Genomic DNA, 27,389 nt, shown 5'->3' with positions numbered 1-27,389 from the left:
GGAGAAACAGGTGGCAAAAACAGCAAGTTTCCAGAAAATAAGAAGAATTCTCAAAGTAACAGCCCAGATTTATTCATTGGATGTGGTACCACCAGCAAGCAATAAATCCAATGACTGCTGGAGTGTTAATATGCAGAGAGTAAGGTATACCTGGCAATGCCTACATCAATATATCGACGCCTCGTCAACACACTAAGATGAACCATGAGCTGACTCACGGTGTACAGAATGCTAAACGTCATGGGATTTAAGTCAACAGCATGAGTTCAAATGACACCTGACTTTACTTTATTTTGGGGAGTGGGAGTTGCTGGCTGAGCCCAGCTTTTATTGGCCGTCCCTAGTTGCCCCTTGAGAAGGTGGGGGTGAGTTGCCTTCTTGACCCACTGCAGTCCACTTGCTGTGGGTTGCCCCTGCAATGCCCTGAGGGAGGAATTCCAGGATTTTTGACCCAGCAACAGTGAAGGAACAGTGATATATTTCCAACTGAGGATGGTGAGTGGCTTGGAGGGGAACTTGCGGGGGGTGGCGTTCCCCTGTCTATGCTGGTCTTGTCCTTCTGGACAGAAGTGGTTGTGGGTTTGGATGGTGCCACAAGGTTGGTTTGGTGAATTTCAGTGGGGCATCTTGTAGATGGTACACACTACTGCTACTGAGCATCAGTGGTGGATGTTTGTGGATGTGGTGCCAATCAGGCGGGTTGCTTTGTCCTGGATGGTGTCGAGTTTCTTGAGTGTTGTTGGAGCTGCACCCATCCAGGCAAGTGGGGAGTTTTCCATCCCACTCCTGACTTGTACCTTGTAGACAGTGGAATGGCTTCGGGGAGACAGGAAGTGATTCGCTTTGGGATTCCCAGCCTCTGACCTGCTCTGACTTCCATAATCAAAGTCAATTGAACATCAAAAGCAAAAAGCTTGTGAAATCTTTCGCTGCAAACATCCCCCCTCTCTCATAGAGACATGACCCAGCCACATGTCTCACACAGCTCATAGTCATGTGTTAGACATCAAAGCCACACTGATAAGCCATTGGCCACCACTGGCGAACTGGGGAGATGAATGGTGGCCGACCTCAAGAGGGTGTGGGCAGGCTGGTAGACTGGGCAGACGTGGGGCATATGAAATGTAATGCAGAGAAGGGTACGGTTATACATTTTGGGCAGACAGCTGAGGGAAAGTAAAGGGTATGATTCTGAAGGGAGATGGTGGAGGAGGTGGTGCTGGTCGACATGTAGAAACCGGGAGGGAGTCACAGTCTACAAGCAGTGGAAGGGTTTGGGGATGCGTGTTTATATATAGAATCATGGCTACATGGGAAACAGTACTGGTTGGAATCTAATCAAGGGGTTTGCGGTGGTGGGTTGGAGGTTATATATTCATAACCACATTTTAACATATTCACTACAATTATTATTTAAGTTATATGAATAATATTTTATCGACCACACGTTAATGACATCATGAATCACCAGGGTGAGTTATTGAATAAAGAGGTTCAAAAAGTCTGTGTAGGCGTTGAATAATATGTGGAGTGTCTTGTGGTACAGTGGTAGTGCCTCTACCTTTGAACTAGAAGGTCTTGGTTCAAGTCCCATCCCAGCCCTGAGGTATATCTTACCAGATTGATTTTAAAGTAGCATTAACATGAAGAACAGCAGGAGACTTTGATAATTTCCAAAAGCTTAATCTAAAATTAATAAAGGTAACAAAGGCACTCTATCTTCAGCCTCCTTTCACAAGTTAAAGCCCACAGGACTATATTCTGACTGCTAATTCCTTGGGATGTGCTGAGGAGATGTCAGTGAGCAGCATCTGAAGGCACAGAGAGGCGAGAGAGAGAGCATCTAGCTGATCTTCCAAGGATTGAGCTCTAACCCTCATCTTCCACCCAGGGACCAGCCCTGGCATCTAATCTGATGCGTTCCTGAACTTTCCGTTAGTGGGTTTGCACTTGTCCCCTTGGTCAGGGCACACAGACATTTCTGAAGCTATGCGACCTCCATTCGTGATTGGCCCGCATCCTCACCAAACAGGCCAGGATTTCCTCTCTGTCATTACGAATGATTATTGATTGATGAATAAACTGGCCATCATTGCAATCACGGGAAGGGTGGATACCTGAGAACAGAGTGAAGAGTCAAGAGATGTGGTGCTGGAAAAGCACAGCAGCTCAGGCAGCATCCGAGTAGCAGGAGAGTCAACATTTTGGCTTGAAACATTGATTTTCCTGCTTCCTCAGATGCTGTCTGACCTGCCGTGCTTTTCCAGCTCTGCATCGTTTGACTGACTTCCAGCATCTGCTGTCCTTTCTGCCCCCAACAGAATGAAAGGGTTACATTTCTGTTGTTAACCCTTTCCCTCTTGACCCGAGCTGAGATTTCAGAGACTAGAAAGAGGGTAGATCTTTGAGGTGAGATCTTGGATTGCGTTGGAGATGATTTTGCCTGGAATTGAAGCATTCTGATTGGTTTGAGTGGACTGGTTAAATTGCTCGATAGAGAGTCGACACCATCTTGATTCAATGATTCCTGGTGAGATTTGAGGTTGAGGGAAAAAGGTTTGGGATTTCTGAAAGGAGATTTCTAGTAGGGGCAGAAGGAAATAAGATTTCTGGTGGATTTATCGTTTGTCAGGGGGTGAGCCCACAATCGAGCAATGAAAAGGTCACTAATGATATGGGCTGCAGCATCTCAGGAAAACTGAGAGTCTCTGATTGACAGGGCTAAATCACTGACTGACAGCCAATGGCCAGTAGATCAGAGTGTGAAACCAGGAGTTAGTCCCACCCTCAGAAATTTAAACAAACCTCATTCACCATTCCAAGGAAATACAGAGAAAAGCATCACTAACTGGTACTGGCGGAGTGAAGGAGAGTGTGGGGAAAGGTGGGGGTAAGAGAGAAGTGAAACAGAGAGAAAAGGAAAGAGAAAGACAGCACAAACAGCAAGTGAGTGAGAGAGAGACAGGAAAATAGAGATAGAAAGTGAAAGACAGGCAAAAAAGGGAACTGGAAGGAGTGAGAGAGAGAGTGAGAATGTAACAGTGAGGAGAGAAAGTGCGTTTGCAACAAGTACAAGCCAGAAAACAAAGGCAAATAGAATCAAACTCTGCAGCAGAATAAGTGCAGGAGTCAGGAGGCAGAGAGGGAGGAAGAATTTGTCTTGCATTTACTGGACAAACAGAGAGAAGAGCTGGCTGCAAGGAGACACTGAACAAAGCAGGGTCCTCTGTGTGTGTGTGTGTGTGTGTGCTGTGTCCACTGCTGTCCAGCTGAGCTGAGGCTGGGATCCAGCTGCTCTGAGGGTGGGCTGGGCTGGGCTGGGCTGGGGTGAGTCTATGCTGCTGCTGGCTGCTCTCTCTCTCTCTCTCTCTGTGCCTTCAGATCCTGCTCAGTGACATCTCCTCAGCACATCCCAGGGAATTAGCAGTCGGAATATAGTCCTGTGGGCTTCAACTTGTGGAAGGAGGCTGAAGGTAGAGTGCCTTTGTTGCTTTTATTAACTTTATAAGGTTGGAAACGATCAAAGTGGTGGGACTTTGTTATTGAACATTAGTCAAAGAGGGTCTGTTGTCAACTGAGCTGCAACTAACGTGACATTAAAGAGAGGTGTCTACTGACCAAGGGATTAAATTGAAATGATTTGGGTAGTGAGAGGGAGGTGAAACTTACAGTAATTTGTAAATGTGATGGTGCTGTTAGTCCCAGGAACATGAATTCAATATTCTTGCAGTGAATACTCTCCTTGTCGGTACTGATGGTTTAGTGAAGGTAATGTGTTCTAGCTGATTCACACATATTAGACAGTGCTGACACTGGGCTCCCTCAGTGAAGTATCAGACTGGCTTTGTGAAAATATTCACATCATTTCTGACAAATCTAACAACAGAATGAAATCTCATCATTTCAAACCTGGGCTAAGGTTGTGAGGGGGCTGATAATAGGATGAGGTTTGTCGCTGATGGTGTTGAGTGATTTAAACTAGAAGCAATCTGACTGTTTTGGTGCGACACAGAGATGAATTAGTTTAATTCAGATTGTTCTCTGGTTTAACATACTTAACCAAGTCACAGTGACAGGACTGATAGGTGCAAACAGCAGAACCTAACAGCAGATTTGGGAAATAGTCCATTCTGCATAGATGAGGGCGGCACGGTGGCTCAGTGGTTAGCACTGCTGCCTCACAGCGCCAGGGTCCCGGGTTCGGTTCCTGCCTCAGGCGACCATCTGTGTGGTGTTTGCACGTTCTCCCCGTGTCTGCGTGGGTTTCCTCCCACAGTCCAAAGACGTACAGGTTAAGGTGAATTGGCTGTGCTAAATTATCGAAAGTGTCAGGTGCATTAGTCAGAGGGAAATGGGGCTGGGTGGGTTACTCTTTGGATGGTCGGTGTGGACTTACTCCCACACTGTAGGGGATCTAATCTAATGACAGCCTGATTAGCCCAGAAACCTTGAAATAAGTCCCAAAATTCTCCAAAGTAGTGACTACAGCCCCATCAGGTGATCATGCTTAACCCATTTCTAGGGAAGCCTTTGTCTCGTCTCTGTCCTCGGAGCTCCGATATCTGACAAGATTATAGAGATATTATCAAGTGAATCTGGCGTCAGGTGTATTCCTGTGAGAAAGCCCCAGGTGATAGAAAAAAAAGAGTTTGATAAAACGGTGGGGCATCTTATTCTTGCCACTGCTTTATAGAGACCTTGCCCTCAGGGCCATGTGAAGGGTCCTAGTGGATCCACTGCACGGACCTTTCCTGCGTGAACTGCCACACTGGAATTTGTTCTCATTGGCTGCGGATCACCACGGAGACGGGCAGCACTAACAATCAGGCAGGGAGCCATCAGGCCGGAGTTGAGGAGTTTTAGGTGATTGGTGGGGGGGAAGGGTCATTTCAAACAAGCAATAGAACTGGAGTAAGGCCGTTAAAGGCTGGAACTGCCTTCTACAAAGCATAGTTGATGCTAAATCAGTTGACTTTCTATTTGAGGTGGATATATTTATCTTATTCGCCAAAGATATTAAAGGAGTATAGGATTGAAGTGGATATGGAAAGTTATGTTGGACATGAACCATGATCACACTGAATGGCAGGACAGGCTGGGGTGAGGGGGCTGAATGGCCTCCTTCTGTTCCAATGCTTTTGTGTTCTTACCTCCTTGGCACCCTGAATACTGGGGATCCCACACAGCAGAGGAGGTCCAACAGAGAGGGCTCTTGCGGTGCAGAGATAGTGTCCCTACCTCTGAGACAGGAAGCTTGGATTCAAGTCCCACCTTCTCCAAAGGTAATAATGTCTCCCAATTAGTTGATTAAAAATATCTGCAGTATTCATATGGAAGGTGGACATTAAGAACATTTTGATCTTGTATTGGGGAATGAGATTAAAGTTTCAGTGGGGGACCGTTTTGGGAACAGTGATCATAAATCTGCAGGTTTTGAGATAGTTACAGAAATGGGTAAAACTGGTCCTGAGGTGAAAGTGCTAAAATGGGGGAAGGCTAATTACAACAGTATTAGGCAGGAGCTGGAAACAATTGGACGAGGGGCAGCAGTTTGAAGGTAAACCCATATCTGACAAATGGGACTCTGTTAAGAGCCAGTTGACATGTGGACCAGCATGTTCCTGTGAGGGTGAAAGATAAGGATGGCAAGATTCGGGATGACGAGAAATGTAAGTTTAGTTAAATAGAGAAAGGAAGCATGGGTAAGGTTTAGGAAACAGAAATCTAACAGAAAACTTGAGGTGTTTAAAGGAAGCAGAAAAGAAATTTAAAAAGTAAATTAAGAGGCGAGAAGGTGACCATGAAATGTCCTTGGCATGTTGTATTAAGGAGAATCCCGAGGCATTTATATCTATATTGGGAACAAAAGGTAACTAGGGAAGGGGTAGGTTCACTCAAGAACAAAGGCAGGGCTTTATGTGTGGAGTTGAAGGAGGTGGCTTTATGAGTACTTTGTGTGGGTTTTCACCAAAGCGAAAGACACAGATGATGGTAAGATTAGAGAGGGGTTGTTTGATACTTTAAGGAGGGCCAACATTAAGCAGGAGGGAGTCTTGGGTGTCTTTAAAAACATTAAATTGACAAATCTGATGAGATTGGACCCAGGATACTGATAGAGGCTAGGGTGGAGATTGCTGAGGTTCTGACAAAGATCTTTATGTCCTCTTTAGGTGATCACAAGGGAGGTCCCAGAAGACTGGATAATAGTCAATGATATTCCTTTGTTTAAGACAACAACGGAGATCATCTTGGAAACCACAAGCTGGTGAGCTTTATATCAGTGGTTGGAAGGTTATGAGGGAAGATTCTTTGGGACAGGATTTACTTGAACTTGGAACAGAATGGATGGATTAGGGAAAGTCTGCATGGCTTCATGAGGGGCAGGTCTTGTCTCACAAATTTGATTGAGCATTTTGAGGAAGTGACGAAGATGATTGATGAGAGTAAGGCAGTGGATGTTGTCTACACAGACTTTTCTAAAGCATTTGACAAGATCCCTCATGACAGGTTGGTCCAGATGAGCAAATCACATGGAATCCATGGGTGGGTTGGCAAGTTCGATACAGAACTGGCTTGGTCACAGGGTAGTGCAGAGGGTTTTCTGATGGGAGGTCTGTGACCAGTGGTGTTCCACAAAGAACCTCTGTTACTTGCAGTATATATAAATGATTGGGTTGACAATGTTGGTGGTCCAATTAGTATGGTTGAATGTGGCATGAAAATTGGTGAAGTTGTGCTGAGTGAGCAAGGTTATCAAAGGATACTGCAGGATATAGATTCGTTGGAAAGTTGGCAGAGAAATGGCCGATGGAGTTTAATCTGGACAAGTGTGAGGTGATGCATTTTGGGAGGTCAAATACAAGGGAAAGTATACAGTAAGTGGCAGGACCCTTAGGAGCATTTATCTATAGAGGATCTTGGGGCAAGTCCATAGCTCCCTGATAGAGGCATCATAAGTGGATGAGGTGGTACGTAAGGCTCATGGCATGCTTGCCTTCATCTATCGAGGCATTGAATATAAAATTTAGCAAGTCAGCTGTGTAAAATTTAATTCTGGATTAGTGGTGCTGGAAGAGCACAGCAGTTCAGGCAGCATCCAAGGAGCTTCGAAATCGACGTTTCGGGTAAAAGTCCTTCATCCTGACGTAGGGCTTTTGCCCGAAACGTCAATTTCGAAGCTTCTTGGATGCTGCCTGAACTCCTGTGCTCTTCCAGCACCACTAATCCAGAATCTGGCTTCCAGCTTCTGCAGTCATTGTTTTTACCTCTGTATAAAATTTAAGTCAGGCCCCATATAGAGTATTGTGTGAAGTTTCTGATCACCACACTATAGGAGGGATGTGCAGGTTTTGGAGAGATCAGAAGAGGTTTACCAGGATGTGCCTGGATTGGAGTGAATGAGCTATAAGGAGAGGTTGGACAAACTTGGATTATTTTTGCTCGAGCTTCGAAATCTGAGAGGCGACCTAACAGAATTATATAAAATTATGAGACATGTGGATAATGGAGTTTCTCTCCCAGGATGTAAATATCAAATACTAGGGGGCACAGGTTTCAGGTGTGAGGTGAAAAATGTTAAAGAAGGAAAATGTTAACACAGAGGATTGTAGATGTCTGAAACTCACTATCGGGGAGGCAGGAGAAGTCGACACCAAAGCAATACTTAAGAGACATTCAGACAGACACATGAATAGTCAGGGAATAGATAGATACAGATCAAATGCAGGCAAGTGAGATAAGTTTAGAGTGGAATCGCACTTGGCACAGACCTGATGGGCCAAAGGGCCTGTCCCCGTGCTGTACTGTTCATGTCCCACCTGGGAGCAAACCCTCGAAATAAACAAATACACTGACAGAGGGGATTGACCAAACATTCTGGGATAAGAAACAGGGAACCTTGCACAACTGTTAACGCTGGATTATTATTCCCAGGAAATTCCGAGGACTGAGAGGAATCCAAGATGGAAAACTCACCCGGGCTGCTGAACTCATTAACGCCCCCGACGTTGATGGTGCTGGCATCTACGACAGAAAGTACCAGAGGTACCACCACACTCTGCCAGCAGCCCCGAACCTTCACGGTGCCAGTCACCATGGAGAAAGCCCAGGTTCCTTTCCTGGGCCCCACCTACACGTTGGCACCCATGTATCATCAAGCTGAACGGTCCAACGTGGAGTACCCGGTCCCGCTCCTCCACCTGCACCCACAGTTTGGCATGCTGGGATATGGCGCCATTCAGTCCTTCTCACCTTTTCAGGAGATGGAGCGTTACCGGCCTGCCTACCTCACCTCAAAGAGACTGAAGCAGCCTCCGAGCGTGGAGCCTCCACAAATCAGGTACCTCGCCTCAGACCGAGACTTCAAAAAATACCAGGCTGACCTTTCCAGCGGCTCCCTGGCAACTACAAAACGTGACCCAGCCAGAGGAGCAGGGAGCACCTCCAGCTCTCACGTTCTGTGGAAGAACCCCCAGCAAGGTAGCAATAAAAGTAAGCGACAAGTATTCACTGCTTTATTTGTAATTTGGTTCTAAGAAAATGGTACTGTCAGGGAATTGAGGGTTCGAATTGGAGCTGGGGATACTGCACCCCATTTATGATGAGGTGGGGCTGAAGAAAATTTCCCTTTTTTTATTCAAAATATACTTTATTCTTTGAAAAAAAGGAAATCTTTATGTAATGCACAGTTATGAAAGCAGTTCAGATCTATATAGTTTTTAGTTATAGAGAAGAAAGCAAATACTGGCATTTGACTTTCTCGATAGTTACAACTGATCTAATTAATTGTGCTAGGTACAAGGAACTATCTACCTGTACCTGAGGTACTGGGAGGATCTGGTAACTGAACGGATCCCCATTTAACCTTCAGCAGGCAGACCTCAGATGGTGATCTTTCCCCACTGTGCCTTGACTTGAGTGTGTCCTTCAGCATGTAGTCCTGGCTCTTGGAGTGTGCCAGACTGCAACATCTGATTGGAGGTCAAGACTGGAAGACCAACAAGGTTTCGGGCAGACCAAAGAGCATCTTTCACCTCCAGGCGCGGTCGATGTTTGTCTGGGTGGGCGTCCCGGGGAACAGATCGTAGAGTGTGGGGGAAATGTTCAATTTCGCACATGCCACAGTCCTTTCGCAATGAACTGCTCCCCCTCCATTCCCCACCTTAGCTGACTGGGTTAGATTGACTGAGCTGAAATGAAGGTTGCTATTGTGGAGGCAATCCTCTGCAGGCTTCCAACCTAGCGAAGATCTAACCCTCCCCACCCTACCCTGAACAAAGAAGGGAACCTGAACTTTCTTTGTGGGGATAAACGTCATTTGCCGATGGGTCATAGTGACACGGTAGAAACCCAGAGTGCACCAGTGAGGCAGGAGGTAATGAGGTGAAACGTTCAGGAAGAGTTGACCACTTCAGGGATGTGAGCACTTCATGAGTAATATGGAGGGAGTGCTGCACTGTCACCGGTGGACACTGAAGATCCAATTGCACTGTTTGAAAAAAACCTGGAGTCTCTCTGGACTGTTCTTGTCCTTCAACCAACATCACGAAAACATGTCATCTGGCCATTGAATCGACTTGGCTGGGTGTGTAAGCTCGGCAGCTCTGTTACCGACATCACAACGGTGATTACACTTCAGAAGTATTCGATTAATTATTAAGGGAATACCCTGGGGTTGTGATAGAATCATAAAGATATACAGCATGAAAACAAACCATTCGGTCCAACCCGTCCATGCCGACCAGATATCCTAACCCAATCTAGTCCCACCTGCCAGCACCCGGCCCATATCCCTCCAAATCTTTCCTATTCATATACCCATCCAGATGCCTTTTTAAATGTTGTAATTGTTGAGGATGTGTTGCTAGAAAAACACAGCATCCGAGCAGCAGGAAAATCGACATTTTGGGCCAAAGCCCTCCATCAGGAATGAGAATTAGGAATGTTGTAATTGTACCAGCCTCAAGCTTCCTCTGGCAGCTCATTCCATACATGTACCACCCTCTGTGTGAAAAAGTTGCCCCTCAGGGTCTTTTTAAATCTTTCCCCTCTCACCTTAATGATGCTATATAAATGTATGATCGCTTTCTTTACCTCCTTACTTGCTGGCACCCAGGGATGTGTTGAAATTAGTTACCTGAATGTTAATCTTCATCTGGGTTGTTTTTCAATTGGATTTGTTGATATTTCTACGTATTTATACAAGTTTATATGTATATTTCCACTGCTTTTGTGAAAGAGAAAGGATTTTATAAGGTTTGCGTAGTCAGTCTAGACTTCCTGTTTGATTTTTCCTCACAGTTTTGAGGTTTTGAAACCAGGAACTGAAGGGCTGGGATCTCACTGCAATGAAAGAGTTAAGAAATATTCATGGCAGTGACAGAAAGGAGACTCTGAGCCTCATCCCTGTGTCAGACCTACAGGCGAGCTCCTCATCATTGAAATTCTTTTGTCCCGTCCAGATCGGACACGGATTGTGTTAAAGTGTGAAATGAGGCCCTGTTTTGTTGGGGGTGGGTTGTTCTCATGTAAGCCTGTGATGTTGTTAATTGGCGGTGAGAGCAGTGACTGACTGGGTTCCTGTCTCTCTGTGGGTTGCCTTTCAGGATGTAAGCTCTGTATCGAAGGGCTGGGCCCATGCGGATGATTGCTGTCAAAGGTGGGCCCACTCTTAGGCTGCTGGTGCGACTTGTCTGATTTTCAGACCCCATATTCTCCATCTTAAGTTCACAAACTCTTGGCCGTGAAGTTAACTTTGCACCTGAAGTCTCTTCAATTGAAGTCCATGATATTCCAGAGATCAGTGAGATGGTTTAGTAACGCTAAATCACTTTTTAAAAAGAAATTCAGTTGTAGGATTGGTCTGTCAGAGGTAAAGTAATTTGCAGTTTACTCACAGGTAGAAGCCAGTGAAGTGCTGTTTTTATAGATATTTGAATAAGCTGTCTGATCAAGGGAGCACCAGGTTTTAATGGACAATCCAGTTTGTTAGAAGTGGCCCCTAATGGTTTTAGTTTCCTGTTGTCAGAGGAAAATGCCCAATCATAGAATTCCCACAATGTGGAAGCAGGCCATTCAGCCCATCCAGTCCACACCAACCCTCTGAAGACCATCTCACACCCTACCCCTGTACCCTTGCATTTCCCATGGCCACTCCATTTAACCTGCACATCCCTGGATGCTACAGGCAATTACAGAGGAAACGCACACAGACACAGAGAGAATGTGCAAACTCCACACAGACAGTTGCCTGAGGCTGGAATCGAACCCAGGCTCCTAACCACTGAGCCACCGTGCTGTCCATGGGGGTCAGTAAGTGTCAGAAGAACTGGGTTCAAGTCCCACCTGCTCCAGAGGTGTGTATTAACATACCTGGGCAGATTAATGAAAAAGACCTCTCCCTGATTGTGAGTGGAATCAGCATTGATGGTGATGGACAGATATCGATTGAGATCACATCGAAAATAAGAACCTAAGTGAGGTAAAGGGACAAAGGGAATGCAAATACATAATTTACTACAATTTAGACATTGAGGGTGCTTTGAGTTTGGCCAATCAGGGATGATGCGTCAAGAGTGTGGCGCTGGAAAAGCACAGCAGGTCAGGCAGCATCCGAGGAGCAGGAAACTCGATGTTTCAGGCAGCCTGCTCCTCAGATGCTGCCTGACCTGCTGTGCTTTTCCAGCACCATACCCGCGACTCTGATCTCCAGCATCTGCAGCCCTCACTTCCCCTCAGGGATATGATGTCATCATCAGGGATATGATGTCATCAGCTTTTCATCAAGATGGCAGTGGGAATGTGAACAGCTGTGGTGGGGGCTGGGGGAGGGGGTGCACAGGAGGGAAATGTAGCTGTTCAACTGAACATTTGAAAACTGAAATCCATAGGCATTTATTCAGTAAGATAAGGAGGATTCCCCTGGGTGTTACCTGAGCTAGAACAGTTTTGCAATGAAGCGAGGCTGGATAAGCTCAGGTTGTTTTCATAGAATCCCTACAGTGTGGAAATAGGCCCTTCGGCCCAACAAGTCCACACTGACCGTCTGAAGATTATCCCACCCAGACCCACTCCCCTACCCTATGTCTCTACATTTACCCCTGACTAATGCACCTAATCTACACATCCCTGAACACTATGGACAATTTAGCATGGCCAATCCACCCTAACTTGCGCGTTTTTGGACTGTGGGAGGAAATCGGAGCACCCGGGGGAAAATCCTCACAGACATGGGGAGAATGTGCAAACTTCACGCAAACATTTGCCCGAGATTGGGATCAAACCTGGGTCCCTGGCGCTGTGAGGCAGCAGTGCTAACCATTGAGCCACCGTGTCACCCCTTTAGAGTAGAAAAGGCCGAGAGGTTTGGAGGTGACACAAAGATAGATGAAGGGACAGTTAGTGAGGAGGAAGCAGGCGGCTGCAGAAGGTCTTGGGCAGGCTAGGAGAGTGGGCAAGGAGATAACAGTTGGAATACAATGTGGGAAAGTGTGAGGTAAGGCACTTTGGCAGGAAGAATACAGGTATAGACTATTTATTAAATGGGGAAAGGCTTCAGACATCTGAAGCACAAAAGGACTTAGGGTTCCTAATTCAGGATTCTGTGAAGGTTAACATGTAGGTTCAGTTGGAGGTTAAGAAGGCCAATGCAATGTTAACATTCCTTTCAATAGGACTACAATATATGAGCAAAGATGTACCGCCGCGGCTCTGGCCAGACCGCAATTGGAAAATTGTGAACAGTTTTGGGCCCCGTGTCTAAGGAAGGATAAGCTGGCAATGGAAGGATCCAGAAGAGGTTTACAAGAAAGATCTTGAGGGTGAAGGGTTTCTCATATGATGAGAGGTTGAGGACTCTGGGTCTTTACTTGATGGAGTTTAGAAGAATGGGGGTGGGGGGGGGGGGGGGGGTGGGGAGAGGTCTGTTGGAAACGTACAGAATACTGAGAGGCCTGGATAGTGTGGAAGGGGAGAAGGCTTTTCCACTCGTAGAAGTGACCAGGACCCGAGGGCACCGCCTCAGAGTGAAGGGACGACCCTTTAGAACTGAGCTGAGGGTGGTGACTGTGGGACTCATTGTCGCAGAGAGCTGTGGAGGCCAAGTCACTGAGTGTGCTTGAGACAGAGTTGATAGGCCCTTGATTAGTAAGGGGATGAAGGGTTACAGGGAGAAGGCAGGGGAAAGTGGTTAAGAAACATATGAGCCATGATTGAGTGGTGGAGCACCTTGAATGGGCTGAATAGCCTGATTTTGCTCCTATATCTTATGGTCTTATGGTGTGAGGGCTCTGATTGAGGTGTATGAGATTATGTGGGGTGTGGACAGGGTGGTGGGAAACAGCTGTTGCCCTTAGTTGAAGGGTCGTTAACAACAGGGCATAATTGTATGGTGACATTTGAGAGGAGATTTGAGGAAAAACAATTTTTCACTGCCTAGGGGAGTAGTTGAGGTGGGTAATTCTCACTTAGGGAAGGTGCTGACCTCGTGGTTTTATCACTGGACTGTTCATCCAGAGGTTCGAATCCAGCCACGGCATATGGTGGAACTTGAATTCAGAATCTGGAATTCAGAGTCTAATGATGACCATGAATCCATTGTCAATTGTCGAAAAAAAAACCCCATGGGTTTAATGTCCTTTCGGGAAGGAACCAGCCATCCTTACTTGGTCTGGGCTCCACGGGGCTCCAGACTCACAGCAATGTAGTGGACTCTTGACTGCCCTTTGGGGGGAAGGGGTTGGATAATAAATTCTGGGCCTCGCCAGTTAGGCCCTCACTCCGTGAATGAAATACTTGAGTGAGGACTGGAAATTCTATAAATTTCAAAGCTTTAGGCCAAGTGCTGGAAAGTGGGACTAGAATAGGTTCAGGCCCAATGGGCTGAAGGGCCTTTTCTGCCCTACGATTCTAAGAGGGTGATGAAGTGAAGGTGGGTAGATGGAGATAGGGCACAGATTGGCTGTGACCTAATGGGTCAGGCAGGCACTCCTGAAGGGCTGAGCGGCCTCTCTCTGTTCCTGCATACCATGCGACAATTGGCCACCCAGGCCAGAGTTGCTGGGCAGCACGAGGTAAAGAGCAGGAGTTTGACGTGTTGGAGGTCAGTATGAGCAGCAGGATTCCTCATATTGCTGCTGTCAGCCCTGACTCCAGCCACTTTCACACCCTCTTTGTCCTTCTGTTTGTTCATTTTCTTTCTCTGATGGGAATAAAGGCTGGTGCTGAGAGACGAGAGGGTGGGGGAGGTGCATTGTAATGGCCACCTGGTAGCAGGGTGGGCCGGATGATAGGGAGGAGATGAGCTGCTCGCGGTAAAATGCATGTTGATTATTTTAATGCCTTACTCTGTTCCTGATTGATATTTTGATTCTTCCCTAAGTACCGTTGGATCCTTTTGTTCTTGGATCACTGGATGGTTTTTCATTCACCCATACGCACAGTGGCTCCATCATTTTCACCTTCACTTCTCCTGAAACAGGTCAATTTTTAGCATCAATCTTGAGAGGTGGGAGGGATCCGTGTTTAAATTTTGTATTCCCATCTAAAGGGGCTTAACACAATTAAAACAAGGGAGTAATTGCTTCACAGTCAACTAATAAGCCACAAACAAAGGTACGTCCTCACAAATCCTTCGGATGTGCACAATTTGTTGGCTAGTTTCTAATTATGCATGTCGGGCATTTTAAAAAAAATTGTTATCCTAAAAAGACTTTCATGCCTTGAATTGATTTGCTTCTTAATTGTCTTACACCAATTAGTGAAGAACAGGAAAAGTTAAAGGTCAGGGGCAAACAGTTTATTGTAACTCTTGTTAGAGCTCTAACGCTCCCATTGGCTATTTGATGAGATAACAAATTACATTTCTAAAATGCCTTTGTTTCAGAGACTATTGGATTATTTTTGTTATCACTTTGTCAGCCATTTGAGGTACAGCGTTGTGTAAAATACAATTGCTCTTAACCTCAAGTGTTTAATGTTTTAAAAAATGCAGCTTGGTCAGGCCCCTCTCTACTCTTTCCTGAGTTAGAATCCTCCTACACCATAGCGTAAAATACCCTTGGAAAAGTGCTATTAAGTGCTTTGGGACATAGAGTCATGAGTCATAGAGATGTACAGCATGGAAACAGACCCTTCAGTCCAACCCGTCCATGCCGACCAGATATCCCAACCCAATCTAGTCACACCTGCCAGCACCCGGCCTATATCTTTCCAAACCCTTCCTATTCATATACCCATCCAGATGCCTTTTAAATGCTGTAATTGTACCAGCCACCACCATTCCTCTGGCAGCTCATTCCATACACGTACCACCCTCTGTGTGAAAATATTGCTCCTTAAGTCTCTTTTATATCTTTCCCCTCTCACCCTAAACCTATGCCCTCTAGTTCTGGACTCCCTGACTCCAGGGAAAAGACCTTGTCTATTTATCCTATCCATGCCCCTCATGATTTTATAAACCTCTATAAGGTCACCCCTCAGCCTCCGACACTCCAGGGAAAACAGCCCCAGCCTGTTCAGCCTCTCCCCATAGCTCAAACCCTCCAACCCTGGCAACATCCTTGTAAATCTTTTCTGAACCCTTTCAAGTTTCACAGCATCTTTCCGATAGGAAGGAGACACAATATTCCAACAGTGGCCCAACCAATGTCCTATCCAGCTGCAACATGACCTCCCAACTCCTGTACTCAATACTCTGACCAATAAAGGAAAGCATACGACAATAAAATCTAAATCTCAAAGGCAATTAAGGATGACAGTTAAATGCTGGCACCAGAGGTCACCCTGTCTCAGGCAAGGGGAGAGGGAAGACCTTTATGGTAATCTCAGCCAATGTGGGAATTGAACCCACACCATTCACATTACTTTATATTGTAAGCTAGCCATCCAGCCAACTGAGTGAAGCAGTCCCTTTATTTTTCAATGTTGTTGACCTAGATGACTCAAACACATAGTGGGCAGGTGGGAATTGAACCAAGATCCTCTGGCCTCGAGGTAAGGACACTATCACTGCACCACAAGAGCCCTGTACCTCATAATATTGAGCACTTTGTAATTTAACGTTTTCTACTTAAATTTATATCAAAAAAGAATGAAGACCGCAACCAATAAGACAGGGAGGTTGAAAGTAGGAGATAATAAACCATGGAACTACAATGTTAAAGTTTGCAGAAGGAAGGGGACAGAGAGGGAGCAAAGGAATTAAAACAGAAAAGTGCAAAGATGGAGGTGAAGATGGCATCGGGATAGTTAAACTGTGTGTGGGGGGTAGGAACAATCCAGTGTGATTAATCCCAGGGCATACAGAGTACAGGTTTAACATGTCTCTAAGCAGAAGTCAATGATCTGTGACTAATTGAGGCCATTCAAAGGCAAACAGACAATTGAAAGAGGTTCTGGTGGCTTATTGAAGGCAATCCTTTCAAATAGTCGTTTTTGTAATGCAACCAGCTGTCTTCTCTCTGAACCCTTTTCAAGTCCCTTTCTCTCCTGCGGAGATTCCAGTGACTTAATAGCAGATGGGTTGATCGATTTTACAAGTCACACAGACCCAATGAAACAGATACTTGCAGGGGTGGAGGTGGGGGCTTTACAGGAATTGTCAAGAATCGGGGCCGTTTTTTAAAAAAAAATAAAAAAAACAGGTCCCAGCTGCTTCGGATCGACCCATTGTGAACTTCCTTTTAAATCTGACTTAAACCAAATGCAAACAAGGGCAGACAATTAACAGCATCGCCACAGAAACAAACAGAAATACGATCCCTCTGCCTCATTTTCTGACGCTGCATTCTGCTGCGGGACCACGGGCTCTCACTGCCTGGTTAGTGCCTGTCAGCAGGCTATGCGACTGTGACAGGCATCGCCATTCAAGGTCCACAGGAGTGGGAACATTGGTCGGATTTTCTGCACATGGCCTGTGTTAAACTTGAGAGGGTGCGGAAAGGATTCACAAGGATGTGGCCCGGGTTGGAGGGTTTGAGCTGCAGGGAGAGGCTGAATAGGCTGGGGCTGTTTTCCCTGGAGCGTTGGAGGCTGACCTTATAGAGGTTTATAAAATCATGAGGGGCATGGATAGGGTAGATAGACAAGTCCAAACATTGAGGGCATAGATTCACGTGAGAGGCAAAAGATTTAAAGGGGACCTAAGGGGCAATGTTTTCAAGCAGAAGGTGGTACATGTATGGAATGAGCTGCCACAGGCTGGTACAATTACAACATTTGGATGGGTATATGAATAGGAAGGGTTTAGAAGGATATGGACTAAATGCTAGCAAACAGGACTAGATTCATTTAAGATATCTGGTTGGCATGGACGAGTTAGACTGAAGGGTCTGTTTCCATGTTGTACCTCTCTATGACTTTACTGAAGCCAGTTGGAATGGGTGAGGGATAACATTTCAGTGAAATCAGAGCAGCAGTGAAAGGTAACATCATTTATTGATGACCAAGTCCCAACCATTTCTTGCAAATAAACATTTTGTATTCCTCTAGCGACTCTCACAATCTCAAAGCATCCCAAAGCAGTTCAAAGTTGAAGTATAGTTGAGATGCAGCCGAACATCTGGAGGCAATCAGTGTTCATAGCAAGATTTCGCCATTGGCAAAGCCAGATGTTGATGGGTGAATATTTCCCAGGGAAACACCAAACATGTATACTTCAAGTCATTTCCTAAGAGTTCAGAGTGTCTGTTTCTCGAAGTGCAGAAACAGACCTTGGGATATGAAAGTTGCTGATAGCTCTGATATCCCTGACACTGAAATTGTGGTTCAATGTGATCACCTTGATCAATGACCAATATTCCAGCATGGATTGGAAAAGAACAGTCTCCTTATCACTATCTTCACAATGTCCTGGTCTGTCTGTGTCACCATCCAACAGAAGAAGTGTTGGTAATTGGAACTGCCTAGTCTGCTTGGATTTTCATAGAACCCCTACAGTGTGGAAACAGGCCATTTGGCCCAACAACTCCACAACAACCCTTTGAAGGGTAACCCACCCAGACTCATTCCTCTAAACCCATTACTTTACATTTACCCCTGACGAATGCATCTAACCTACACATCCCTGAACACTATGGGCAATTTAGCATGGCCAATTCGCCGAACCTGGACATTTTTGGACTGTGGGAAGAAACCAGAGCACCCAAAAGAAACCCACGCAAGCAGAGGGAGAATGTGCAAACTCCCCATAGACAGGGGTTACCCGAGGCTGAAGTTGAACCTGAGTACCTGTGTGGCAGCTGTGCTGAACACTGAGCCAGAGTGCTATTTTGATGATGTGAATTTGAGATTGAGGTGATGTAGGTTTTAATGGTGATAATGTGGGTTTGATGGAGATGATGTGGGTATTGATGATGATGTGGGTTTTGATGGTGATGATGTGGGTTTTGATGAAAATGAAGTGGGTTTTGATGGAATTGAAGTGGATTTTGATGATGATGGTGTGGGTTTTGATGATGATGTGGGTTTTGATGGAGATTGTGTGGGTTTTGATAAAAATGAAGTGGATTTTGATGGAGATGGTTTGGGTTTCGATGATGATGGTGTGGGTTTTGATGATGATGATGTGGGTTTGATGGAGATGGTTTGGGTTTTGATGATGAAGATGTGGGGTTGATGGAGATGGTGTGGGTTTTGATGATGATGGTGTGGGTTTTGATGAAAATGAAGTGAGTTTTGATGGAGATGGTGTGGGTTTTGATGATGATGATGATTTTGATTTTGATGATGATGATGTGGGTTTTGATGGTGATGGTGTAGGATTTGATGGTGAAGATATGGGTTTTGATGATAATGGTGTGGGTTTTGATGGAGATGGCGTGGGTTTTGATGATGATGATGTGGGTTTTGATGATAATGATGTGGGTTTTGATGAAAATGAAGTGAGTTTTGATGGAGATGGTGTGGGTTTTGATGGTGATGGTGTGGGTTTTGATAGAAATGGCGTGGGTTTTGATGGAGATGATGTGGGTTTTGATGGAGGTGATGTGGGATTTGATGATGATGATGATGTGGGATTTGACGGTGATGGTGTGGGTTTTGATGGTGAAGATATGCATTTTGACGGTGATGATATGTATTTTGATGATAATTGTGTGGGTTTTGATGGAGATGGTGTGGGTTTTGATGGTGATGGTGTGGGTTTTGATGGTGATGGTGTGGGTTTTGATGGAGATGGTGTGGGTTTTGATGGCGATGGTGTGGGTTTTGATGGAGATGGTGTGGGTTTTGATGGTGATGGTATGGGTTTTGATGGAGATGGTGTGGGTTTTGATGGCGATGGTGTGGGTTTTGATGGAGATGGTGTGGGTTTTGATGGCGATGGTGTGGGTTGTGATGGTGAAGATATGGGTTTTGACGGTGATGATATGTGTTTTGATGGAGATGATGTTGGTTTTGATGGTGAAGATATGGTCTTTGATGGAAATGGTGTGTGTTTTGATGATGATGATGTGGGATTTGATGGTGATGAAGTGGGATTTGATGGTGAAGATATGAGCTTTGGTGGAGATGGTGTGGGTTTTGATGGCGATGGTGTTGGTTTTGATGATGATGATATGGGTTTTGATAGAGATGGTGCGGGTTTTGATGGAGATGGTGTGGGTTTTGATGATGATGATCACGATGTGGGATTTGACGGTGATGGTGTGGGTCTTGATGGATATGATGTGGGTTTTGATGGAGATGATGTGGGCTTTGATGGTGTGGGTTATGATGGAGATGGTGTGCGTTTTGATGGTGATGATGTGGGTTTTGATGGAGATAGTGTGGGTTTTGATGGAGATGGTGTGGATTTTGATGGTGATGGCGTGGGTTTTGATGGTGATGATGTGGGTTTTGATGGAGATGGTGTGGGTTTTGATGGTAATGGTGTGTGTTTTGATGGAGATGATGTAGGTTTTGATGATGATGATGATGTGGGATTTGACGGTGATGATGTGGGTTTTGATGGTAATGATGTGGGTTTTGATGGTGATGGTGTGTGTTTTGATGGTGATCGTGTGGGTTTTGATGGTGAAGATATGCATTTTGAAGGTGATGATATGCATTTTGAAGGTGATGATATGTGTTTTGATGATAATTGTGTGGGCTTTGACGGAGATGGTGTGGGATTTGATGGAGATGGTGTGGGATTTGATGATAATGATGGGGGTTTTGATGATGATGTGGTTTTAATAGAGATGGTGTGGGTTTTGACGGTGATGATGTGGAATTTGATTGTGAAGATATGGGCTTTGTTGGAGATGGTGTGGGTTTTGATGAAAATGAAGTGGGTTTTGATGGAAATGAAGTGGGTTTTGCTGGTGATGGTGTGGGTTGTGATGGTGATGATGTGGGTTTTGATGGTGATGATACGGGGTTTGATGATGATGATGTGGGGTTTGATGATGATGATGTGGGTTTTGATGGTGATGGTGTGGGTTTTGTTGGAGATGGTGTGGGTTTTGATGGAAATGGTGCGGGTTTTGATGATGATGATGTGGGTTTTGATGATGATGATGTGGGTTTTGATGATGATGATGTGGGTTTTGTTGGAGATGGTGTGGGTTTTGATGGAAATGGTGCGGGTTTTGATGGAAATGGTGCGGGTTTTGATGATGATGATGTGGGTTTTGATGATGATGATGTGGGTTTTGATGATGATGATGTGGGTTTTGATGGTGATGGTGTGGGTTTTCATGATGATGATGTGGGATTTGATGATGATGTGGGTTTTGATGGCGATGGTGTGGGTTTTGATGGTGATGATGTGGGTTTTGATGATGACGGAGTGGGTTTTGATGGTGATGGTGTGTGATTTGATAGAGATGGTGTGGGTTTTGATGGTGATGGTGTGTGATTTGATGGAGAAGGTGTGGGTTTTGAAGGAGACGATGTGGGTTTTGATGGAGATTGTGTGGATTTTGATGATGATGATGTTCGATTTGACGGTGATGGTGTGGGATTCGATGGTGATGGTGTGGGTTTTGATGATGATGGTGTGGGTTTTGATGGAGATGATGTGGGTTTTGATGGAGATGGTGTGGGTTTTGATGATAATGGTGCGGGTTTTGATGGAGATGATGTGGGTTTTGATGGAGATGGTGTGGGTTTTGATGGTGATGATGTGGGTTTTGATGGAGATGATGATGTGGGATTTGACGGTGATAATGTGGGTGTTGATGGTAATGATGTGGGGTTTGATGGTGATGGTGTGGGTTTTGATGGAGATGGCGTGGGTTTTGATGGAGATGGTGTGGGTTTTTATGGTGATGAAGTGGGTTTTGATGGTGATGATGTGGGTTTTGTTGGAAATGGTGTGGGTTTTGATGATGAGGTTGATGATGTGGGATTTGACGGTGATGGTGTGGTTTTTGATGGAGGTGATGTGGGTTTTGATGGAGATGATGTGGGTTTTGATGATGTCGTAGGTTATGATGGAGATGGTGTGGGTTTTGATGGAGATGGTGTGGATTTTGATGGTGTTGGCGTGGGTTTTGATGGTGATGATGTGGGTTTTGATGGAGATGGTGTGGGTTTTGATGGGGATGGTGTGTGATTTGATAGAGATGGTGTGGGTTTTGATGGTGATGGTGTGGGTTTTGAAGGAGACGATGTGGGTTTTGATGGAGATGGTGTGGATTTTGATGATGATGATGTGAGATTTGACGGTGATGATGTGGGTTTTGATGGTAATGGTGTGGGTTTTGATGATGATGATGTGGGTTGTAATGGAGATGGTGTGGGTTTTGATGATGATGATGATGTGGGATTTGACAGTGATGATGAGGGTTTTGATGGTAATGATATGGGTTTTGATGGTGATGGTGTGTGTTTTGATGGTGATGGTGTGGGTTTTGATGGTGAAGATATGTATTTTGAAGGTGATGATATGCATTTTGACGGTGATGATATGTGTTTTGATGATAATTGTGTGGGTTTTGACGGAGATGGTGTGGGTTTTGATGGAGATGGTGTGGGTTTTGATGGAGATGGTGTGGATTTTGATGGTGATGGCGTGGGTTTTGATGGCGATGATGTGGGTTTTGATGGAGATGGTGTGGGTTTTGATGGTGATGATGTGGGTTTTGATGATGACCGAGTGGGTTTTGATGGTGATGGTGTGTGATTTGATAGAGATGGTGTGGGTTTTGATGGTGATGGTGTGTGATTTGATAGAGATGGTGTGGGTTTTGATGATGATGATGTTAGATTTGACGGTGATGGTGTGGGATTCGATGGTGATGGTGTGGGTTTTGATGGAGATGATGTGGGTTTTGATGGAGATGATGTGGGTTTTGATGATGATGATGATGTGTGATTTGACGGTGATGATGTGGGTTTTGATGGAGATGGCGTGGGTTTTGATGGAGATGGTGTGGGTTTTTATGGTGATGAAGTGGGTTTTGATGGTGATGATGTGGGTTATGATGGAGATGGTGTGGGTTTTGATGGAGATGGTGTGGATTTTGATGGTGTTGGCGTGGGTTTTGATGGTGATGATGTGGGTTTTGATGGAGATGGTGTGGGTTTTGATGGTGATGGTGTGTGATTTGATGGTGATGGTGTGGATTTTGATGATGATGATGTGAGATTTGACGGTGATGATGTGGGTTTTGATGATGATGATGTGGGTTTTGATGGTGATGGTGTGGGTTTTGATGATGATGATGATGTGGGATTTGACGGTGATGATGTGGGTTTTGATGGTGATGGTGTGTGTTTTGATGGTGATGGTGTGGGTTTTGATGGTGAAGATATGTATTTTGAAGGTGATGATATGCATTTTGACGGCGATGATATGTGTTTTGATGATAATTGTGTGGGTTTTGATGGTGATGGTGTGGGTTTTGATGGAGATAGAGTGGGTTTTGATGGAGATGGCGTGGGCTTTGATGATGATGATCTGGCTTTTGATGATAATGATGTGGGTTTTGATGGAGATGGTGTGGGTTTTGATGGTGATGATGTGGGTTTTGATGATGACCGAGTGGGTTTTGATGGTGATGGTGTGTGATTTGATAGAGATGGTGTGGGTTTTGATGGTGATGGTGTGTGATTTGATAGAGATGGTGTGGGTTTTGATGATGATGATGTTAGATTTGACGGTGATGGTGTGGGATTCGTTGGTGATGGTGTGGCTTTTGATGGAGATGATGTGGATTTTGATGATGATGATGTGAGATTAGACGGTGATGGTGTGGATTTTGATGATGATGATGTGGGTTTTGATGATGATGGTGTGTGTTTTGATGGTGATGGTGTGGGTTTTGATGGTGAAGATATGTATTTTGAAGGTGATGATATGCATTTTGACGGTGATGATATGTGTTTTGATGATAATTGTGTGGGTTTTGATGGTGATGGTGTGGGTTTTGATGAGGATGGTGTGGGTTTTTATGGTAATGAAGTGGGTTTTGATGGAGATGATGTGGGTATTGATGGAGATGATGTGGGTTTGATGGTGTGGGTTATGATGGAGATGGTGTGGGTTGTGATGGTGATGATGTGGGTTTTGATGGAGATGGTGTGGGTTTTGATGGTGATGGCGTGGGTTTTGATGGTGATGATGCGGGTTTTGATGATGACAGAGTGGGTTTTGATAGTGATGGTGTGGGATTTGATAGAGATGATGTGGGTTTTGATGATGATGATGTGAGTTTTGATGATGATGATTTGGGTTTTGATGGAGATGATGTGTGTTTTGACGGAGATGGTGTGGGTTTTGATGATGATGATAATGTGGGATTTGACGGTGATGTTGTGGGTTTTGATGGAGATGGTGTGGGTTATGATGGAGATGGTGTGGGTTTTGATGATGGTGGTGTGGGTTTTTATGGTGATGAAGTGGGTTTTGATGGAGATGATGTGGGTTTTGATGGAGATGATGTGGGTTTTGATGGAGATGATGTGGGTTTTGTTGGAGATGGTGTGGGTTTTGATGGTGATGGTGTGGGTTTTGATGGAGATGGTGTGGGTTTTGATGGTGATGATGATGTGGGTTTTGATGATAATGATGTGGGTTTTGATGGAGATGATGTTGGTTTTGATGGTGATGGTGTGGGTTTTGATGGAGATGGTGTGGGTTTTGATGGAGATGGTGTGGGTTTTGATGATGAAGATGTGGGTTTTGATGGAGATGATGTTGGTTTTGATGATGATGATGTGGGTTTTGATGGAGATGGTGTAGGTTTTGATGGTGATGGTGTGGGTTTTCATGATGAAGATGTGGGTTTTTATGGAGATGGTGTGGGTTTTGATGGTGATGGTGTGGGTTTTGATGGTGAAGATATGCATTTTGACGGTGATGATATGTGTTTTGATGATAATTGTGTGGGTTTTGACGGAGATGGTGTGGGTTTTGATGGTGATGGTATGGGTTTTGATGGAGATGATGCTGGTTTTCATGGTGAAGATATGGTTTTTGATGGAAATGATATGTGTTTTAATGATAATTGTGTGGGTTGTGATGGTGAAGATATGGGTTTTGACGGTGATGATGTGGGTTTTGATGGAGATGATGCTGGTTTTGATGGTGAAGATATGGTCTTTGATGGAAATGGTGTGGGTTGTGATGATGATGATGTGGGATTTGATGGTGATGAAGTGGGATTTGATGGTGAAGATATGAGCTTTGGTGGAGATGGTGTGGGTTTTGATGGCGATGGTGTGGGTTTTGATGATGATGATATGGGTTTTGATGACGATAATGTGGGTTTTGATGGAGATGGTGTGGGATTTGATGATGATGATGTGGGTTTTGATGATGATGTGGGTTTTGATAGAGATGGTGTGGGTTTTGATGGAAATGATGATATGGGATTTGAAGATGATGATGTGGGTTTTGATGGTGATGATGTGGGTTTTGATGGTGATGATAATGATGTGGGTTTTGATGGTGATGGTGTGGGTTTTGATGATGATGATATGGGTTTTGATGACGATAATGTGGGTTTTGATGGAGATGGTGTGAGTTTTGATGGTGATGATGTGGGTTTTGATGATGACGGAGTGGGTTTTGATGGTGATGGTGTGTGATTTGATAGAAATGGTGTGGGTTTTGATGGTGATGGTGTGTGATTTGATAGAGATGGAATGGGTTTTGATGGTGATTGTGTGGGTTTTGAAGGAGACGATGTGGGTTTTGATGGAGATGGTGTGGATTTTGATGATGATGATGTTAGATTTGACGGTGATGGTGTGGGATTTGTTGGTGATTGTGTGGGTTTTGATGATGATGGTGTGGATTTTGATGATGGTGATGTGGGTTTTGATGACGATGGTGTGGGTTTTGATGGTGATGATGTGGGTTTTGATGGAGATGGTGTGGGTTTTGATGGTGATGATGTGGATTTTGATGATGGTGATGTGGGTTTTGATGGTAATGGCGTGGGTTTTGATGGAGATGATGTGTGTTTTGATGGTAATGGTGTGGGTTTTGATGGAGATGATGTGGGTGCTGATGGTGATGGTCTGGGTTTTGATGGAGATGGTGTGGGTTTTGATGGAGATGATGTGTAGTTTGATTATGATGATGGTGTGAGTTTTGATGATGATGGTTTGGGTTTTTATGGTGAAGAAGTGGGTTTTGATGATGATGATGTGGGTTTTGTTGGCGATGGTGTGGGTTTTGATGATGATGATGATGATGTGGGATTTGATGGTGATGGTGTGGATTTTGATGGAGGTGATGTGGTTTTGATGGAGATGATGTGGGATTTGATGATGATGATGTGGATTTTGATGGAGATGGTGTGGGTTTTGATGGTGATGATGTGGGTTTAGATGGTGCGGGTTTTGATGGAGATGATGTGGAGTTTGATGGTGATGGTGTGGGTTTTAAAGGAGATGGTGTGGGTTTTGATGATAATTGTGTGGGTTGTGATGGTGAAGATATGGGTTTTGATGGTGATGATGTGGGTTTTGATGGAGATGATGCTGGTTTTGATGGTGAAGATATGGTCTTTGATGGAAATGGTGTGGGTTTGATGATGATGATGTGGGATTTGATGGTGATGAAGTGGGATTTGATGGTGATGAAGTGGGATTTGATGGTGAAGATATGAGCTTTGGTGGAGATGGTGTGGGTTTTGATGGAGATGGTGTGGGTTTTGATGGCGATGGTGTGGGTTTTGATGATGATGATGTGGGTTTTGATGATGATGGTGTGAGTTTTGATGGTGATGGTGTGGGTTTTGATGGTGATGAAGTGGGTTTTGATGGTGATGATGTGTGTTTTGATGGTGATGGTGTGGGTTTTGATGATGATGATGTGGGTTTTGATGGAGACAATGTGGGTTTTGATGGAGATGGTATGGAGTTTGATGATGATTGTGTGGGTTTTGATGGTGATGATGTGGGTTTTTTTGGAGATGATGTGGGTTTTGATGGTGATTGTGTGGGTTTTGAAGGAGACGATGTGGGTTTTGATGGAGATGGTATGGATTTTGATGATGATGATGTTAGATTTGACGGTGATGGTGTGGGTTATGATGGAGATGGTGTGGGTTTTGATGGTGATGATGTGGGTTTTGATGGAGATAGTGTGGGTTTTGATGGTGATTGTGTGGGTTTTGAAGGAGACGATGTGGGTTTTGATGGAGATGGTGTGGATTTTGATGATGATGATGTGAGATTTGACGGTGATGGTGTGGGATTTGTTGGTGATGATGTGGGTTTTGATGATGATGGTGTGGGTGTTGATGGAGATGGTGTGGGTTTTGTTGGTGATGGTATGGGTTTTGATGGAGATGATGTGTGTTTTGATGGAGATGATGTGGGTTTTGTTGATGGTGTGGGTTTTGATGGTGATGGTGTGGATTTTGATGGTGAAGGCGTGGGTTTTTATGGTAATGAAGTGGGTTTTGATGGAGACGATGTGGGTTTTGTTGGAGATGGTGTGGATTTTGATGATGATGATGTTAGATTTGACAGTGATGGTATGGGTTTTGATGGAGATGATGTGGGTTTTGATGGTGTGGGTTTTGATGGAGATGGTGTGGGTTTTGATGATGATGATGTGGGTTTTGATGGAGATGGTGTGGATTTTGATGGTGATGGCGTGTGTTTTGATGGTGATGATGTGGGTTTTGATGGAGATGGTGTGGGTTTTGATGGAGATGATGTGGGTTTTGATGGAGATGGTGTGGGTTTTGATGGAGTTGGTGTGGGTTTTGATGGAGTTGGTGTGGGTTTTGATGGTGATGATGCGGGTTTTGATGATGACAGAGTGGGTTTTGATAGTGATGGTGTGTGATTTGATAGTGATGGTGTGGGTTTTGGTGGTGATGGTGTGGGATTTGATAGAGATGATGTGGGTTTTGATGGAGATGGTGTGGGTTTAGATGGTAATTGTGTGGGTTTTGATGGAGATGATGTGGGTATTGATGGAGATGGTGTGGGTTTAGATGGTA

General features: G+C 44.7%; 1 protein-coding gene and 1 pseudogene across 5 annotated transcripts in view; one reads left to right on the top strand and one right to left on the bottom strand.

The window, feature by feature from the left end:
* The first annotated feature begins 2,801 nt into the window (after positions 1 to 2,801).
* Positions 2,802 to 27,389, top strand: part of LOC140467911 (E3 ubiquitin-protein ligase RNF220-like) — a 162,226-nt gene continuing 137,638 nt past the window's right edge. For 2 of the 5 annotated variants that reach the window (XM_072563989.1, XM_072563988.1), the window contains exons 1-3: positions 2,840 to 3,473; positions 6,171 to 6,265; positions 7,933 to 8,490. In XM_072563989.1, the coding sequence (XP_072420090.1) occupies positions 7,962 to 8,490 (529 nt within the window). In that variant the 5' untranslated portion in view covers positions 2,840 to 3,473; positions 6,171 to 6,265; positions 7,933 to 7,961. Of the gene's footprint in view, positions 3,474 to 5,210; positions 5,283 to 6,170; positions 6,266 to 7,932; positions 8,491 to 27,389 lie in introns of those variants that run through there. The other 3 variants (XM_072563985.1, XM_072563986.1, XM_072563987.1) reach the window with 3 other exon arrangements.
* On the bottom strand, positions 14,419 to 24,140 carry LOC140467920 (uncharacterized; annotated as a pseudogene).

Source organism: Chiloscyllium punctatum, chromosome 46 (assembly GCF_047496795.1).
Source record: "Chiloscyllium punctatum isolate Juve2018m chromosome 46, sChiPun1.3, whole genome shotgun sequence".
NCBI lineage: Eukaryota > Metazoa > Chordata > Chondrichthyes > Orectolobiformes > Hemiscylliidae > Chiloscyllium > Chiloscyllium punctatum.
The sequence above is the reverse complement of the archived record's forward strand: the minus strand, read 5'-3'. Positions and strand labels throughout refer to the sequence as shown.